This window comes from Labrus bergylta, chromosome 16 (genome assembly GCF_963930695.1).
Source record: "Labrus bergylta chromosome 16, fLabBer1.1, whole genome shotgun sequence".
NCBI lineage: Eukaryota > Metazoa > Chordata > Actinopteri > Labriformes > Labridae > Labrus > Labrus bergylta.
This window is the reverse complement of record NC_089210.1, coordinates 525,738-542,718: the sequence shown is the minus strand read 5'-3', so window position 1 is coordinate 542,718 and position 16,981 is coordinate 525,738. Positions and strand designations below refer to the sequence as shown.

The window sequence follows — 16,981 nt, the reverse complement described above, 5'->3', positions numbered from 1 at the left end:
AATGTCAATGTATGATGTCATAAGGTCAATGTGTGATGTCATAATGTCAATGTGTGATGTCATAAGGTCAATGTGTGATGTCATAATGTCAATGTGTGATGTCATAAGGTCAATGTATGATGTCATAATGTCAATGTATGATGTCATAAGGTCAATGTATGATGTCATAAGGTCAATGTGTGATGTCATAAGGTCAATGTGTGATGTCATAATGTCAATGTATGATGTCATAAGGTCAATGTGTGATGTCATAATGTCAATGTGTGATGTCATAATGTCAATGTGTGATGTCATAATGTCAATGTGTGATGTCATAAGGTGGATATTACTTTGGACTCGTCAGCTGAGCTGTCTGAGAGTTTGTTAAAGTGAAATGAGACATTCAAATGACATGGACCACAGCCGCTGCACATGGGGTAGCGATATATCCGCTAGGCTATCGGCGACCCCGCACACACTATAAATGAATACTATGATGTTTCTACAACGGTAGTCAAGGCGGAGGGAACGAGTTGTTAAGGCCGCCGCCTGAACTATGAAGCACTGCTTGAAACACAGGCGGAGAGACGGTGAAAAAAGAGTAATGAAGGGACTTTACGAACAGAGGAATAATCTGTGTTTAAGTGGCGGGCAGGAGCTGAAGGGAGGCAGAGGAAAAAACAATCTGAGACTGTAAAAGAGAGAGAGAGGGAGAGCTCTGTGAAGCAGATCAAAACCCATGTGAGCCAGGAGAGGCTCCCAGACACGTCTGATTAAAGAGAAATATATGAGGCGGCCGAGAGGAGAGGGGCTGGAGGAGGGAGAAGGGAGATAAGAGAGAGTGATTAAAGGATGGGAGGGAAAATTAAAGCCTTACTGTTGTTTAAAAAACACATTTCACGAGGCGTGCACACAAACACAGAGACGGACGCACAAACAGAAGGTGGAACACGTTTTCTTTTCGCTCTCTTTGAAGAGCAAAACCAAAAGGTTGGTATCTTTCTGTTTCTCTTCCTCACTGTGCCGCTCTTTGTTCCTCCTGTGATCAGCTCCAAACAGAATGTGTGTCTCTGTTGTTCCTCAGCCTCTTTAACTGAACCTTTCTTTGGCTCACTCTCTCTCTACAGCTTCTTATACTTCGTCTTTGTTTCCCACAAACAAAATGCGTTCGTTTGACAAACCAAAATAAATCCCCGAAAACTGAACAAACCTCACTCTGCGTTGTTGTTTCTTTCTAAAGTCTGGTAAATAATTACAGGATGTGACAACTGGAGGTCTGCGACCCGACCCCAGCCCTACGACACACAAGGCCTGGGTAGAGCTTTGTTTTTAAACACATAATAAGGGCTTGGTCAGAACACAACTGGGCTTAGCGTGAGTGTGCCCTTACATCCCCACATGTGAGAACGACAGCTTCTTGTACTTATATCCCTTCCACACAAAACCATCCTCGTTATCTGTGTCTGCCTGTCCTTAATGTAAAATGCTTCATCCTCTCTTCCTGCTTCCTTCTTTCCTCTGTATTCTCTCCTGAGTGAGGACAGGAGGGAATCGGACAACAAGAGAAAGAGGCGGGAAAAAGAGAGAGACGAGGCCGGAGGAAAGCAAAGATTTGAGAAACACGCAAAGGGAAAATCAGTAAGAGAGACAGGCAGGCAGTGAGTCAGAGAGAGAGAGAGTCATTTGTGTTGGGTGCTTTGGGCTTTGTTGTCATTGCCATGCTGTTGTTGTTAGTCCAAACAGCACGACAGAGACACGCTGAGTGACAGGCCACAGACGGCCCGCACGGTAAATAGTGGCGGCCCGCATTTTGCATCAGCATTAAAGAAAACCAGAACTACCTGAGTCTGTTCAGGGGAGCGCTACACTCCTGGGGACACCTGAGAGGTAAACGTATGTGACATAATACATAACCATGACTCCTGCCTATGCATGACTTACATGAGAGATGCATATTGGAAAAAACTGTCATGCAATATAGTTTTCTTTCTGAGATAAATATTGAGATTTTTAAAAAAGAGAGCAGATAAATGCAGCGTTTCTTTTTTTATGAACACTTGAAGTTGATTCTTCCCATTTAACAGAGCAGCGTTACGGTTCAGAGAAGACAGACATCAGCAGGTGGTTGTAGCAGATTAAATCAGCAGGAGCGGGAGGGGAGGGGCAACACGCTCTGCTCTACCACACTGGAAGATTGTGGGTAAACAGATATAAATAAATGGTGTAACTCAGGGGAAAGGTCGGATTGAACATGCTTATGTCTTTATTTCAGTGAGAGCTGCCGTGGGATCATCGACGCAAGTGGAATATAAAGTGTGGCCAAAGTGTGGTTATCTCAATAAAGCCTGAGCGTTTTTTTAAAAAAAGGTCATAACAACGACAGAGATTGGTTTGAAAGGTTCAGGGGAAAGGATATCGAATTTACTTAATTTTTTTGTCCCATATCGCAAAATGAGTGCAGCACGGGGAGAATATTTAACAGAGATACAGTATATAACTGCTTTCATGAACGAGAAATGTTTTTGAAAAGGTGAAAACAGGCGGCAGTAATTGAGTTATCGTGGAAATGCTTCGATTTTCTCCTTTCAGCTGCTGAGACCCTCACTCACACATTCATCATTTCCCGACTGGACCACTGCGACAGTCTCATCTACGGTTCATCGTCCAAAACACTCAAGAAACTTCAATACATCCACAATCCTGCTGCTCGCCTTCTCATACACCTGTGACCACATCACCCCCGTCCTTCATAACCTCCACTGGCTCCCCATCCCCCAGTGTATCCCCTTCAAACTCCTCATCATCACCTACAAAGACCTCCATCACCTGGCTGCACTCCCTACCTGTCTGGGCTCCTCCACCCGCACGCTCAGGTCTGCTGACTCAAACCTCCTGTCCCCCTGCAGGACTATCCATCGGTCCTGAGGGGACAGGGTCTTCTCCACCCTCTGGAACTCACTCCCAAAACCATCAGAGACCCCACCTCACTCTCCAAGACATCGGCACTAGAGTAGTCTTTCATTTTTTGCAAATCTTTTCATGAAATTTTAAATTGCAAGTAAAGACGATCACACACGACAATAAAGACCCTCTGCTGTTTCCCTTTGTGCATCAGTGCCTGTGTGACTGTGGGCTGTGTTCTAGTGTCTGTTGAAGAGGCTCACCATACTGAGTCGCCAGCGTGAAGGCGAGGTTGGGGGCAGCTTCCACCAGGTTCCCCAAGAAGTTGAAAACGGGCAGAAGACTCTTCACACTGAGCTGGTCACTGAGCTGCACAGAGAAAGTACACAAATAAATCAACAAGACTTAAAGGAGCAGTATGTAACTCTGACCCCTAGTGTTTAAAATGAGTACTGCAGTCTAAATTCTAAACATCATAGAGAGCTGTCTCCCCCCCCCCCCCCCCTCTACACAGGTCACCATGTGGTGGACTCTGAAGCTTCAGTGTTTATCCAGCTCTGCATGGGTCTGTAAACCTTTCTGTGTTCTAACCTCTCATGCTGATCACGATCGTTATATGTTGTATGAAGTTAACTCGGCTTCTTTTATTTAAACGCACTCGTAGAAGGTCTGAAGAATGAGAACCTAAACAAGTCCCCAGATCCTCTCATACGTTTTTACTTTAAAGACTCAAACCTGTAATTCACTTATTTTCAGAACTCAGAAAACAAAGCACGCAGATCGCTCTGGAGATCTTGCTTAAATATTTCCTTTGAACATTTAGAATCAGGCTCTATTCTACTGACATCAATGAGACCTGTCTGCACCTCCACGTGTTGTAACACCTCCGTCATCATCATCTGTACAAACAGGTTTTACTATTTTCCATGTGCGGCGTTAGCTGTTTAGTGAGGCTTTTCCACAACCCCCCCCTCTCCCCCTCCCAAAGGGAGACACAACAGAAGCAAAAGGGAGACAAGCACGGCGCTGTGTTTACTAAACAACCCGGGGAAGATGTGTTGTTCACACGTGATGTTGGATGATTGAGGATGCGGAGCGTGTCTCTGAGCCTGTATGTGTAAGTGAGTAGGTGTTTCTCTGTACGCGAGTGTCTCACCTGTTTGTGTATCTCATCCAAAACGAAGCGATAAGACGGCTCGCTGTGGAGCTCCAAGAGCAGCTGAACCAGCACTGACACACAGGAACACAAGCACACACAGGTTTGTACACACACACACACACACACACACACACACACACACACACACACACACACACACACACATCAAAAAGAGAAAACAGAAGATTCATTACAGTTATGTTCACATTTAAGGGCACACTGACTCGAGGCAATCAGCACTGTACCTGAGCACGCTTCAACACTAAAGTCCAGTTCCTTTGACCAGTGTGAGTGCTCTGTTACAGGACTCAACATAAGACACAAAGTCAGTAACATAGCTGTCATGTTCTCTGTGTTGTTCTCCGATGTGCGGATGCAGCCTCGACTGTGCGTCCCTTTTATTTATTTTTTCTGTCTTGTAAACTGAGCACGCTTCATGACCACGTAAAGCAATGCATGTGTTGTGTTACGACCTTATGCACAAGAGGTAAACGTGCTAAGGCCCGGTTAGTCGTGGAGCAGTGTGAGAGCAGGCCAGCGGGGGGAAGGGGAGGGGGGACAATCAGACCCATGCAGAGCTGGCTAAACACTGAAGCTTCAGAGTCCACCACATGGTGACCTGCGTGAGCATCCACTCTAGAGAGGGGGGGGGGTGGGAGGAAGATTTTACAATTTAGACTTCAGTACCCATTTTAAACACTAGGTGTCAAATTGCTTCTTTAAGATCAAGTATCAGAGCAGTTTTACAGAATCTGTCTTAAAATGCCTGAGGGACCACTTCGCTGTAATAGTAGAGTGCTTAAAACTTCACTGCTCCAGCTCATTGCAAGAAGAGTGTGATGAACACAGTCTGAGATTCATTACAGCCCCATAAATAATGAAGCTGTGATGTGTGTGTGTGTGTGTGTGTGTGTGTGTGTGTGTGTGAGGAGAAACAGAGACCAGCGAGAACATTTTTATCATTAACATAACTTAACATATTGATTCCAGTTAATGCAACAAAAATAGTAGTCTCAGGAACTCAATGTTGGGTATTTATTTGTTTTCAATAATCAAAATTTTGAAATAAGTTGCCAACATTCTGGTCCTTAATCGTTTTTTACTATTTTTACAATTTAGACCGTGTGCAGGAGTTTTCCCAGAAGGAGGACATACTGGCTGCTGCAAACATAGCATGTTTCCTTAATGTCTGATCATGTAGTAAGCTCACTTTCATTTCACTCTCTACACATCTCACTGATTGGACCTTTAACAAAACAGTTTAGTGTTTTTAAACATTTAGATCCAGTGAGAAAACTCTGACTGTGAACTAAGAACTATGTGTTTATGGCAGATTTAACTGATCACTGGATACAGACAGCAGAGCAGTGAAAGAACTCATGTCGTGCAGTGAGGTCCAAATGTTCCCAGCAGTGACCGTTATCGCACTCCCAAAGAGAGTTAGGAGTGACTCAGAGCCTTTGACTGTGTTACACAGCCTGCATGCTAACGAGTCCGTTTCTACAGTACACATGAGGAGAATAGGAGAAGGGTTTCATTCTGAATGTGTGTTTCAGTGTGTGTTCTCCAACACAGCAAACATAAATAAATAAATAAATTATCCAAGCTACAAAGAAGCATCTCCTCACCTTGGTCAACCTTCCCCAGAGTGGCCGGTTCCTCCACGGAGTGAAGCATCCCTGGGGAAAGAAAAGAGAGGCTCGACTTACAGATGGTTAATAACAAAGATGAAACGATAAAACTCAGACCAGAGTTAAGACAACAGACTTAATAGTTTAAGAAAACCTGCAAAGTTCAGAGAAACTACATGAAGATTTATGCTGTGAACCGTTGATGTGTTCTTGGTCAGACGATGAAGACAAATGTTGCTTTTTGGTTATCTTTGAATATATTTTTTGGATTTTCACAAAACGTAGCTGCAAAAGAAACAATGTCATGAATTAAATGTTTACTATATCTCGATGTACAGAGTGTTTACCTCATGTAACGCAGAGCAGCGGGGGAGAGGGAGGAGGGGGGAGTAAGTTTATGTTTTGTGATGAAATCACACCCTTCTAAACACACACCCCGATATGAATGATCAGCCTACGTCACATATGAACTTACTCCACAAGGACAGAGAGCAGAACACCCACTGCGTCTTACTCATTCTTGTCCTTTTATTCTTTTAGTATAACTCTGACTCACCGAGCAGAGAAGATATAAAATGAAGACAGACTCTGAGGTCCTGCTGGAGAAGCTCTCTCAAAGCCCCAGGAGAAGACCTCAACAGCCCACTGACACCAGACAGGACAAACGACTTCCTCACCGACTGTAAAACAAAGACAAAGAGAGGGAAATATAATAAAGCCTGAACATCACAGGAAACCATCACGGACGCCCAGCCACCACCATCGAACTGTTTTTAGGTCACTTCTATCTGAACCACTTCTCTTGACCGCTTCCATCACTGCAACACCTGTTGACCTGATAACTGCTCTCATATCTGACAAACAGAGGGGCGTCCAAAACGGCCGTGTGGGGGGGGGGTCTTAAAAGCGCCTACCTTCTCTGGTCCAAACAAATCCAGAGCATTCAGGAGCAGAATCTAAAGTTAGAAGGAGGACATACTGACTGCTGCATTGTTGTCAGAGAAGCCAGCACTTCAACATAGCATGTTTCCTTAATGATCAGAGAGTAAGATACCTTTATCATCTCACTCTCTACACATCTCACTGACTGGACCTTTAATAAATAAAACATTACACTTCAGCCACATTCAGCTGACAAGTCCAGACAATGTCAAGACACTCAACATTTACATTTTGTTTGCCCAGTTGGAAGAATTTCTTTAACTTAATTTTTGAAGGTAAAATAGGACGTAATGCTGTGTGATAGTAAATGTCATTCTCCAAATGTTAGTGTTGAAAACCTGATAAATACATTCTTCCTGCTCTCTGAAATGTCAGATAGGCTTTCTCTAATTATTAAATGATATGTAGTTCCAACTTTGGTATAGACACTTGTTATGAGGTCATTCCTGGCCCGGGTCAATAAACCATACAATATACCGGTATACATATATATATTTACAGTACATTCTATATATTTTATTATATTATTATATTAGTCTATATTATATAACATTTCATTATATTACACTATATTGTTCATATTGCACTATATTATATTATCTTATACTACATTATATTATATAACTGCATCACTGTGGTACAACACTGCCTCTCTTCTCTGCTGTTTTACATAACTTGCTGCTATTTTTTCCTTTGCATATACCCCCTGTTTTTATTTTTATTTATCTTATCTATTCTGTTTAATGTTTATTTTGAACTTTCATGTCTGTGCTGCTGCCCTCTGGGGATCAATAAAGTATTATCCTATCCTGTGAAGGGTTACAATATGAACAGTAATTAAATGAGATAAAAACCAAAGTGTGGTTTCAATGTTACCGCGATGTCGTCACTCTCGATCATCTCGATGACGCAGGCCACGCAGAGCAGCCGGCCCCCCTCCTCCGCGGGGCCCGGCCGGCCTCCCCCCTCCGCGGGGCCCGGCCGGCCTCCGCCCCCCTCCGCGGGGCCCAGCCGGCCCCCCTCCTCCGCGGGGCCCGGCCGGCCTCCCCCCCCCCTCCGCGGGGCCCGGCCGGCCTCCCTCCTCCTCCGCGGGGCCCAGCCGGCCTCCCTCCTCCGCGGGGCCCGGCCGGCCTCCGCCCCCCTCCGCGGGGCCCAGCCGGCCCCCCTCCTCCGCGGGGCCCGGCCGGCCTCCCCCCCCCTCCGCGGGGCCCGGCCGGCCTCCCTCCTCCTCCGCGGGGCCCAGCCGGCCTCCCCCCTCCGCGGGGCCCGTCCGACCTCCCTCCTCCGCGGGGCCCAGCCGGCCTCCCCCCTCCGCGGGGCCCGGCCGGCCTCCCCCCTCCGCGGGGCCCGGCCGGCCTCCGCCCCCCTCCGCGGGGCCCAGCCGGCCTCCCTCCTCCTCCGCGGGGCCCAGCCGGCCTCCCCCCTCCGCGGGGCCCAGCCGGCCTCCGCCCTCCTCCGCGGGGCCCGTCCGACCTCCGCCCCCCTCCGCGGGGCCCAGCCGGCCTCCCTCCTCCGCGGGGCCCGGCCGGCCTCCGCCCCCCTCCGCGGGGCCCAGCCGGCCCCCCTCCTCCGCGGGGCCCGTCCGACCTCCGCCCCCCTCCGCGGGGCCCAGCCGGCCTCCGCCCTCCTCCGCGGGGCCCAGCCGGCCTCCGCCCCCCTCCGCGGGGCCCAGCCGGCCCCCCTCCTCCGCGGGGCCCGTCCGACCTCCGCCCCCCTCCGCGGGGCCCAGCCGGCCTCCGCCCTCCTCCGCGGGGCCCAGCCGGCCTCCGCCCCCCTCCGCGGGGCCCAGCCGGCCCCCCTCCTCCGCGGGGCCCGTCCGACCTCCGCCCCCCTCCGCGGGGCCCAGCCGGCCTCCGCCCTCCTCCGCGGGGCCCAGCCGGCCTCCCTCCTCCTCCGCGGGGCCCAGCCGGCCTCCCCCCTCCGCGGGGCCCAGCCGGCCGCTCCACCTCGGGTCGTGTCTGAAGTGGATCTTGTGGTGGATAATGTCGTCGCTCGTCATGTTTGTGTTGTAAACAAACTGCAGGTTAGCTAATTCATAACGTATTAAAACATTAGCATAAAACGCGCAGAGTTACTGTTTTCTTTCTAGAAGATTTTAAGTCTTCACTGATTAAACAGTCACATTAAAAGAAGTATAATCAATCCACTAAAGTATCCATTGAACATGAATTAATTATAAACGACAGAAAACGTACAAAAACAAAAACCCGTTTCAGGTTCAGCAAAGTGAAATGTTTGCGCCCAATTTTTTTTCAATCAAAACTTTATTCAAACATAAAAAACAAAACACAAAGTACAAAAACACGACATAAAAAAAAGAATTAATTATTACCCCTTCAGTGTTTGCTTTAACGACCTGGTGCCGGGTTTTATTCTGTTCATTTTTTTTTAATCCACCTTATTCCTAGCTCCCATGATGCCTTGTGTGAATTATGGCATTTATTTTATTTTATTTTATTTTTATTTTTTATTCCTACAGTATGGGGAATTCAAAAGTTTGCACAATACGAAACAGAAAAGTATGTATTCAAACAGAAAAATATAATTCAGTTACAGCATTTTTATTATTATTATATTTACGTACATATTAAAATGAAATAATTTGATTCACAAATAAAAAATGTTTTAAGGGGAGGCGTTTAACACTTGGGGAGGTTGAAAATATATATATGTATACGTTGAGTTTTTAACAAGTGGCAACCTCTTGTGGGAAAAAAATGAAGCCAATGCTGAAGTGTAAAATCCTGCAGTTCCTGGAGTGTCCACTAGAGGCCTCCTGCAGAAGCACAGGAAGTCACATACACACCCATTCTAAAAAGCCTGTTTTTACAGCAGAGATGAACATGTTTACAGCCTGGTTCAAAAAACCAAATAGGTGTGATTAGCTCATGTCTGGATGGACACACACTGTACGGGGGGTGAATGTTTTGATGACTCATCAGTTTTGATTTGATGAAGGATAAGAGTTATTCACAATAAGGCGTGTAGCTGACCTGATTGACAGGTGGGTGCGGGTGACTTCTACCTACAAGAGTGTTTCCCAGAGCAGAATTATCTCCTCTGCCATCTGTTGAAACAATCATAATAAATCCCATGTATTTGAGGGTTTTAAGTTGTTTTAAAGCTTTAGTTGCTTTACTCTTATCTTTATTAGCGGTGCCATCAAAAGTTTCCAAATTTGAAGATTAGGTGGATATCCTTTTTTTTTTTTTTTTTTTAACACAGCACTAGGTGATAATCTTCTAATAGCATCCAATAAATGTCATTGCTGAATGATATGTTCAGTGTACTGTGAAATTAGGTTTTTTTTTTCCAGTATCGCTTAGCAGTGAAGGCCACAATTTGGTTATCACCATGACAACAAAAGCTATCCAAGGAGAGATGTGCGGGGGAGACTTATCAGGCACCACCACCAACATGACAATTTATTATCTCTGCACTTCGCCTTAACACGAGTTCACTTCACATCAAAGTAATGCATGACATAAAGTGCAGCTGCAGCTTAGCTGTGTGTGCAGCAGGCGATCTCTCAAAGGTGGAGGAGTTTTCTTTTGACAAATCTGCTGCGCTCCAAAGACATATTTAAAGCCGAGCGTACACAGTGTCTGCAGGATGTGGGACGAGCCTTGTTTGGCTGATTGAACAGAGTAGCAGGTGGAAAATATTTGTTCTTAAAGTAATTTGTGCAGCAACAGGACTGTGATCCATCAGCTTCAGGGGTTTGTTGGCTCCTGAGAGCTCAGATTGGAGTGAACACATATCCGTCAATTTAATTTGACAACTATTTCACAGAGACGATTCATCAGAGGCCAATAAAACAACACAAATGGACTCTGGTAGTGTCCAAGCATGAGTGGAGACACTACCTGCACACATTATTCTCAACATAGCTGGGCCTTTTGCTTTTCTCTCATTTGGCTTGATGTGTCTTAAACCACTTCCTGTGTACAACCCACACACACGCAAACACACACACACATCTTTATATATAAATAGAGATCATTCTGCAGTCTTGAAAAATCAGGAAGGAATAGATTTATAATATTTCTTGCTGCTTTCTTCTGCCGTCATCGTGGGCGTGCAGCTGTCCTAAATAGAGCTTTACCTTTACAGTCATCAACCACAACATCACTGTGGTGACTGTTTCCATAAGTGACAACATTAACGGGTTGCAACTGCAGTTTTTAGTAATGACTAATGTGTCTTCCTCCTGCAAGCCTGCATGTATTTAATGGCAGTGGAGGCTTAAACAAGCATTGCAGGTAAACGCAATATGGCTAATTTCTTGTTTTTAATCAATATACATTTCAGGCAAACTCCTTCAGTGGTAGAGCCCGACATCTCTCAACCGCAAAGGTTGAGGGTTTGATTCCCCAGCTCCTGCAGCCACATGTCCGAATTGTCCTTGAGCAAGACACTTAACCCCAAGTTGCTCCCTCTGCTTCGTCATCAGTGTGTGAATGTGAATGAACGATGAGTTTAAACTGATGGACTCTTTACACAGCCAGAAGAAAAATAAACTATACAAGCTCAAGACCATTTACCCTGTACACATGGACACTGAAACACGCTCATGCTCCATACGTCCATTTCACCATTTTACATTTTGAAACAGTTATAACAATGTCCTTCCCTCAGTGGTTCAGGCACTAGATTTTTTAAATCGCTCTCATGTATTACTGCTGAGATAATTAAGTAGGAAGAGGGCGGAGTCTGTGTGTGTGTGTGTGTGTGTGTGTGTGTGTGTGTGTGTGTGTGTGTGTGTGTGTGCGTGTGTGTTGGACATGCAGTAGCTCACTCGGGTTGAACTTTCAGGTGAGCTTCACCCTCACAGATGGAAACTCTTGCAGTCTGCTCAGACTCAGTGGATTAAATGTGACCAAAATAAGAAGATAAAAAGAGTCATTCAAAGGATTGGTGTGAATAAAATGTCAACTCACGGTAAGAAAACTCTTTTAAATTGTCATATTGTTTGCAGCCTGTTGCAACTTGTGTAAAAGAATAGAACTCGCTGCTCCGTCTGCTGCAGGTGTTACGGTGTAAATGGTGACCGTGTTAACTGGCGACTTTCAGCAACTTAGTTTGTGTTGTAAATGTTTTAAAGTTTTCTCACGGATTCTTCTGTTTCTATCTTTTTGATTATAGTGTCGTAAAATCCTCATCAGACATGTATTTCATGAAAAGAAAGAAAGAAAGGTTTCTTTAGGTGTTATGCCGAGAAATGCATCCCTGCCAAGAATTGCATGCACCTCGCGGAAGTGTTAGAAGTTCGAAAACGTTTGAAGTTATTTCTGTGGGTCAGATCTGTGATGATAAAGTCTGTGAAGTGAAGTGTCCTTATTGTTCTATAGACTCGGTAGAGGACGCACTTTCATTATTCTGCATGAATATGAACCGCAAACAGTGTTTGACTCTGAAGTGTCTTTAGAAGAGATTTAACGGTGCAAAATACGACAGTCATAAAATCACTCAAAGTCACCAGTTAACACGGTCACGTTTTAAACCGTAACACCGTACAATCAACTTAAATATATTATAAGTTTTTTGGCATTTTCCATCAGAAGTTTGTCTACATTAGATGTGTTTTCGGAGAGTCAAGCAGTTCTGGTATTTTCTGGAGTTTTCCTTTGTTGCCATATTTTCTCGGATTCAAAGAGAGGGGTTTAGACCCCCACACTTTTTGTTCCAGCTGCAAAACTGTAAGAGGATTTTGTTGTTGATCACTATCTCGACATCTGAGGACAAGCAAAGTATTGAAATTCGACTTATTGTGTTAGAAATATGCAGTGACTGCCCTCTACAGGTTGAACCCCGGCTACTGCAACAGAATGTTTCTATTGGCTGATCTGGTGCCTGCTGACGTATGAGGTGCAGTCTGTCGTCACCAAACCCGATACAAGCTTCCTCACGTGACTCTGCAAACTGTGGGGACAGAGTTGCCGGATGTTCAATAACGATCATATTTGTGCCACATTATTGCCTAATATTCTAACGTTTCACCAAACTTACGCCGTCGCAGAATCAATACGAACGGCTGAGCTCAGTTACGTTACTTTTGTGGAAACGCAGTCTGAAAAGGGTTAAAGAGATTTGGGTCAGAAGTTCTCATCAGGGAGTCGGTGGTGGGTCTTCAAGCTGGTTTAAAGATTTGGTAATGCTGATTTGTTGATCCTTAGAATTCTGAAACCTCACCTGATGGGGGATTTTCTTTGAACAAACAGGATTAGAGTGATCTGGATTGACTGATCCTGGGTAGAAACAAAGTGGATTACTAAACCTGGATCATTTCTATCCCGATTAAACCTTTCAAACGAAGCCAAGGGGATTGTAAACTTATTTTTTATGGGGGTTGGGGGTGATTGATTATGCATGAGTTCACAACTTCCTGCAGAGGTTACAAATATTTGTCAACAGAAGTTTCCATGCGTTGCTGAACTTTCCCGCCTCAGCATTCATCGCACAGAACAGAAAGAAAACTTGCAAAAATGATCACCACGCTCTGCTCTCAGCACTCTCACAGAGCCTGAGATGCAATGAAACCACAAAGACTCTACAGCGTGTGTCTATCCCCTGGGTCAGTAAAGGTTCTTCAGTCAAGTTAGGTTAGCTCTTTAATATTGTTAAACACTATAGAAGATGTCACATTGTGTCTGATTTAAAAGCTTTCAATGTGCAGAAACGTCTTTGCCTCATTTAAACAGACGGGCTGAAAATCTCTGGGGACACGGAGCCAGAGTTTGAAAAATGTGTTATTTCTGGGAAAGAAGCGTTTTGTAATCATGCATGATAACTCTTAAAGCCGTGCCCTTTTATGTGTTTTCCTTACTCTAGATATTTTAGAGCATTACCTCATGGGGGAAAAGAAATATTCGTCATCAGAAGTTTCCATTCAACGCTGAACTTTTGAGCTGCAGCATTTAGCAGACTGACAAAACAGAAAGCTAAGATAAACCACGCTCTGCTCGCAGCATGAGCCACAATACTGAGAAAAGAATCACCACACACTGAGGTACAGAGAAGAGACAGAACCACGATGACTCCACAGAGGACGCAGGGGGCCGTCAGAGGAGACAGGCTGAGAGCTGGAGCTGAGGCGGGTTTTAAACCTCCTGACAAACCGTTACACCGCGCCCACCTGTCAATCAGGTCAGCTACACGCCTTATTGTGAATAACTCTTATCCTTCATCAAATCAAAACTGATGAGTCATCAAAACATTCACCCCCCCGTACAGTGTGTGTCCATCCAGACATGAGCTAATCACACCTATTTTGTTTTTTGAACCAGGCTGTAAACATGTTCATCTCTGCTGTAAAAACAGGCTTTTTAGAATGGGTGTGTATGTGACTTCCTGTGCTTCTGCAGCCGGCCTCTAGTGGACACTCCAGGAACTGCAGGATTTTACACTTCAGCTTCAGCTTCATTTACCATGGCAACAAAAATATAATTTCTTGTTTTCAGTTATCAATAAATGCATGCAATCTTCCACAAACAAAATGTAGACAGTGTGCAGGAGTTTGTCTGCAATTGTTTGGAAACTGGAAACGGGTGTTGCTTCATGATACAGCTAATGTGCATTCGTGTTTTTCTTTAGGTAACAAAAAGTTAAACTTTATATTTCTAACAGGTGTAGAAACTCAACAGGTGTTTAACCTTCTTTGTGCTGTCCAACAGAGCAGCTTATCCAAACTGCTCCGTCAGCACTTTCCACCACTGATGTAAGACAAAATAAACAAACATGGGAACCAATAACAATGACAGGTATTACCCCTATACAGTAACCCTGCATCCCTGCATGCAGACAGTGCAGGTACTGTTTGGAGAAGTCAGTCACACAAAGAGGGAACAGCAGCTTTGTGTCCCTTTTGATTCTGTCCTCAGCTCGCACCCGGCAGGGCAGGATCCACTTTCACACGAGGACAGTGAGCTACTCAGCACGCCTGCTTGATGGAGAGACAACTCAAAAGACACACTGACATTCAAGGCCGTCTCCAGGATTTATCTGGGCCACCTGTGGAGATTGGACCTGAATTAGTTTATTGTTTTTTGTTGTTTTTAATTTGTTTCTTTCTAGTGTTTAAAACGGGTACTGCAGCCCAGATTCTAAACATCATAGAGACTTTCTGTGTTCTAACCTCTCTCCATTTTTCAAAAGCATCTCCAATATTGATCCTAGTTTGAGCACGTTTCTGCTCGTGGAGCTTATTAGAAACATGCAGAGGCTTTTGAGGTCGGGTAGAGAGTGCATGGTGACAAAAACATGAAATCCTTATTTGAAAGCTTAGATTGGCTCATTAGTAAAACGGAGGTGTGGTTATAGTGACTCGTCAGCGTTGGCTGAGGCAGTGGGAGAGGTGGCCCAGATAAATCCTGGAGACGGCCCTGGATGAGGAAGATGATGAAGTTTGTTTGTTCCTCTTCACACAGAAGCTCTTCAGATAAAAAAGCTTGAGGCACGTAAACCGAATCACTCCAAACTGCGAGGAGAGGTCATTTATTATAAGGAAGTAAATTTGGCTCTTCTATATGAGATCACTTCTCTTCAGATGATTAGATTAATGTGACGCTCTCTTTGTGTGCTGACAGACTCCTTTCAGAGCTAATAAAACCCGTGTCACACAGAAGTGTGTAAAAAGAAGAAGAACAAAGACAAGTGAGAGGCACAAAAATAACTGCGTCAGGGCTTTTTTCATTTACAGGCATTGAAACTGTCATCCATTTATCCGCCCACAGAACAGCAACCTGCGAGTGTGCAGAAAATTGCTTTCTCTGTGAAGGAATCTGTGAGCCTGACTGTTGTTCTGTTTCTCTCCCCTCCTCCCCTGTCACCCCCCCCCCCCCCCTCCAGGTTTCTAATGACTTTCCCCTTTTCTCCTTCTTTTCCCATCTTCCTTCTCTCGTGCTCTTTCTGTAAGTTAAGGGTAGAAATCTGTCTTTCCATGAGCTAACTACTCTTTCAAAAGGCCTTCTTCAGCTCTCCTCTTTCTTCCTCTCCTCTCCTCCTCTCCTCTCCTCCTCTCCTCCTCTCCTCTTCCGCTCTCCTCTTCTTCTCTCCTCCTCCTCCCCTCTCCTCCTCTCCTCCTCTCCTCCTCTCCTCTCTTCTCCTCTTCCTCTCTCCTCCTCTCCTCTCCTCTCCTTTCTTCTCCTCTCCTCTCCTCTCCTCTCCTCTCCTCTCTCTTCCTCTTCTCTCCTCTCTCCTCCTCTCCTCTCCTCTTCCTCTCTCATCCTCTTCCTCTCCTCCTCTCCTCTCCTCTCTCTCCTCTCCTCCCCTCCTCTCCTCTCTCCTCTCCTCTTCCTGTCATGTCTGTATCCACAAGGAACCCTCTCCAGCGTCGGCGCTCTCTGGGTCCCGTCTCGCCCAAACGCATATATAGGAACCTGTCGGTCAGACTGAGGGGGGGGGAGTCATCTGCTGCCGGGGAAACTGACGCACCCAAACACCTCAGCAAGTCTGCAGATGCTGTAAGAGGTTTTTTTGTGTGTGTGTGTGGTCACTTTGGCTGAAATCCTCTCCTGTCCTCTGGCTCGATTTCTTTTTCAGATTCTCACTCTGACACTTCCTGCTGACTCAGGTTCTCTCGCTGCTTTAGATTTATCTGCCCTATATAACTGTCTCATCTGTTGCTTCTTTCTTCTTCGTGCAGCAGCTCTCTTCCCTCTATCTCAGAATATAGATCCCTCTTCCTGTATGAACTCTCTTCTCCTGTGCCCCCCCCCCCCATCAGTACATGTCCCTGTGGGAAGCGGTGGAAAATGAAGACACTCTGGCCGTGCAGAGCCTGCTGTCCAGAGACCACACCGGCTGTGGGGGAGGAGGAAGGAGCATATGGGAGAGAGGAGAGAGGAAGAGCAAAGACTGGGAGAGAGAGAGGGAGAAGGGGGTGAACAGGGTGAGCGATCAGGGCCTGGTCCCCCTGGACGTGGCCGCTCTTACCCACAATTACCCTCTGCTACACGTGTTGACGAAGGCAGGAGCCCGACACAACCCCGTCTGTGAGTGTTGACATCACATTTAAATGAAAAGTATTCTCATAACCGGTTCTTTCTAATGTTGTCAACACTTTTCATACCACATGTTTTAAAACCATAAAATCTATTATTATTATTGTTATTTCCAGGATTGATAATAATATGATATACTTTACGTATTGACCCGTTGGGGACATGTTTTCATTTGTCCCCTGTGCCGATACGTATATATAGGAAACACTTCCTGTTTTTCCTCTTAGTGTGCCGACCCGTTGAGTGGGAGCTGAAGCTGGACGCTCTGGTGACTCTGGCGAGTAAACGGGTGGAGGAGAAGAAGAAGGATTTGTTGAGGATGGTGGGGGCGGGGCCTCAGATGCAGGCCGACGTCCACAGACACATCC

The 16,981-nt window shown here is 45.6% G+C and overlaps 2 protein-coding genes across 3 annotated transcripts in view; one reads left to right on the top strand and one right to left on the bottom strand.

Annotated features, from left to right (window-relative positions):
* The window catches only part of LOC110002305 (meiosis inhibitor protein 1), a 32,240-nt gene extending 24,821 nt beyond the window's left edge, over positions 1-7,419 (bottom strand). Inside the window, 4 exon segments of the mRNA XM_065964759.1 lie at positions 3,144-3,249; positions 4,037-4,110; positions 5,668-5,718; positions 6,227-7,419. Coding sequence (XP_065820831.1) covers positions 3,144-3,249; positions 4,037-4,110; positions 5,668-5,718; positions 6,227-6,410 — 415 coding nt within the window. The 5' untranslated portion in view covers positions 6,411-7,419.
* A 3,979-nt stretch (positions 7,420-11,398) lies between these two features.
* LOC110002310 (ankyrin repeat and fibronectin type-III domain-containing protein 1) overlaps positions 11,399-16,981 on the top strand; it is a 15,319-nt gene continuing 9,736 nt past the window's right edge. Inside the window, exons 1-5 of one of the 2 annotated variants that reach the window (XM_065964861.1) lie at positions 11,399-11,553; positions 13,444-13,758; positions 15,460-16,073; positions 16,337-16,604; positions 16,841-16,981. The exon at positions 16,841-16,981 is cut by the window's right edge and continues 60 nt beyond it. In XM_065964861.1, coding sequence (XP_065820933.1) covers positions 15,912-16,073; positions 16,337-16,604; positions 16,841-16,981 — 571 coding nt within the window. In that variant the 5' untranslated portion in view covers positions 11,399-11,553; positions 13,444-13,758; positions 15,460-15,911. The remainder of the gene's footprint in view (positions 11,554-13,443; positions 13,759-15,459; positions 16,074-16,336; positions 16,605-16,840) is intronic. The other variant, XM_020657900.3, reaches the window with a different exon arrangement.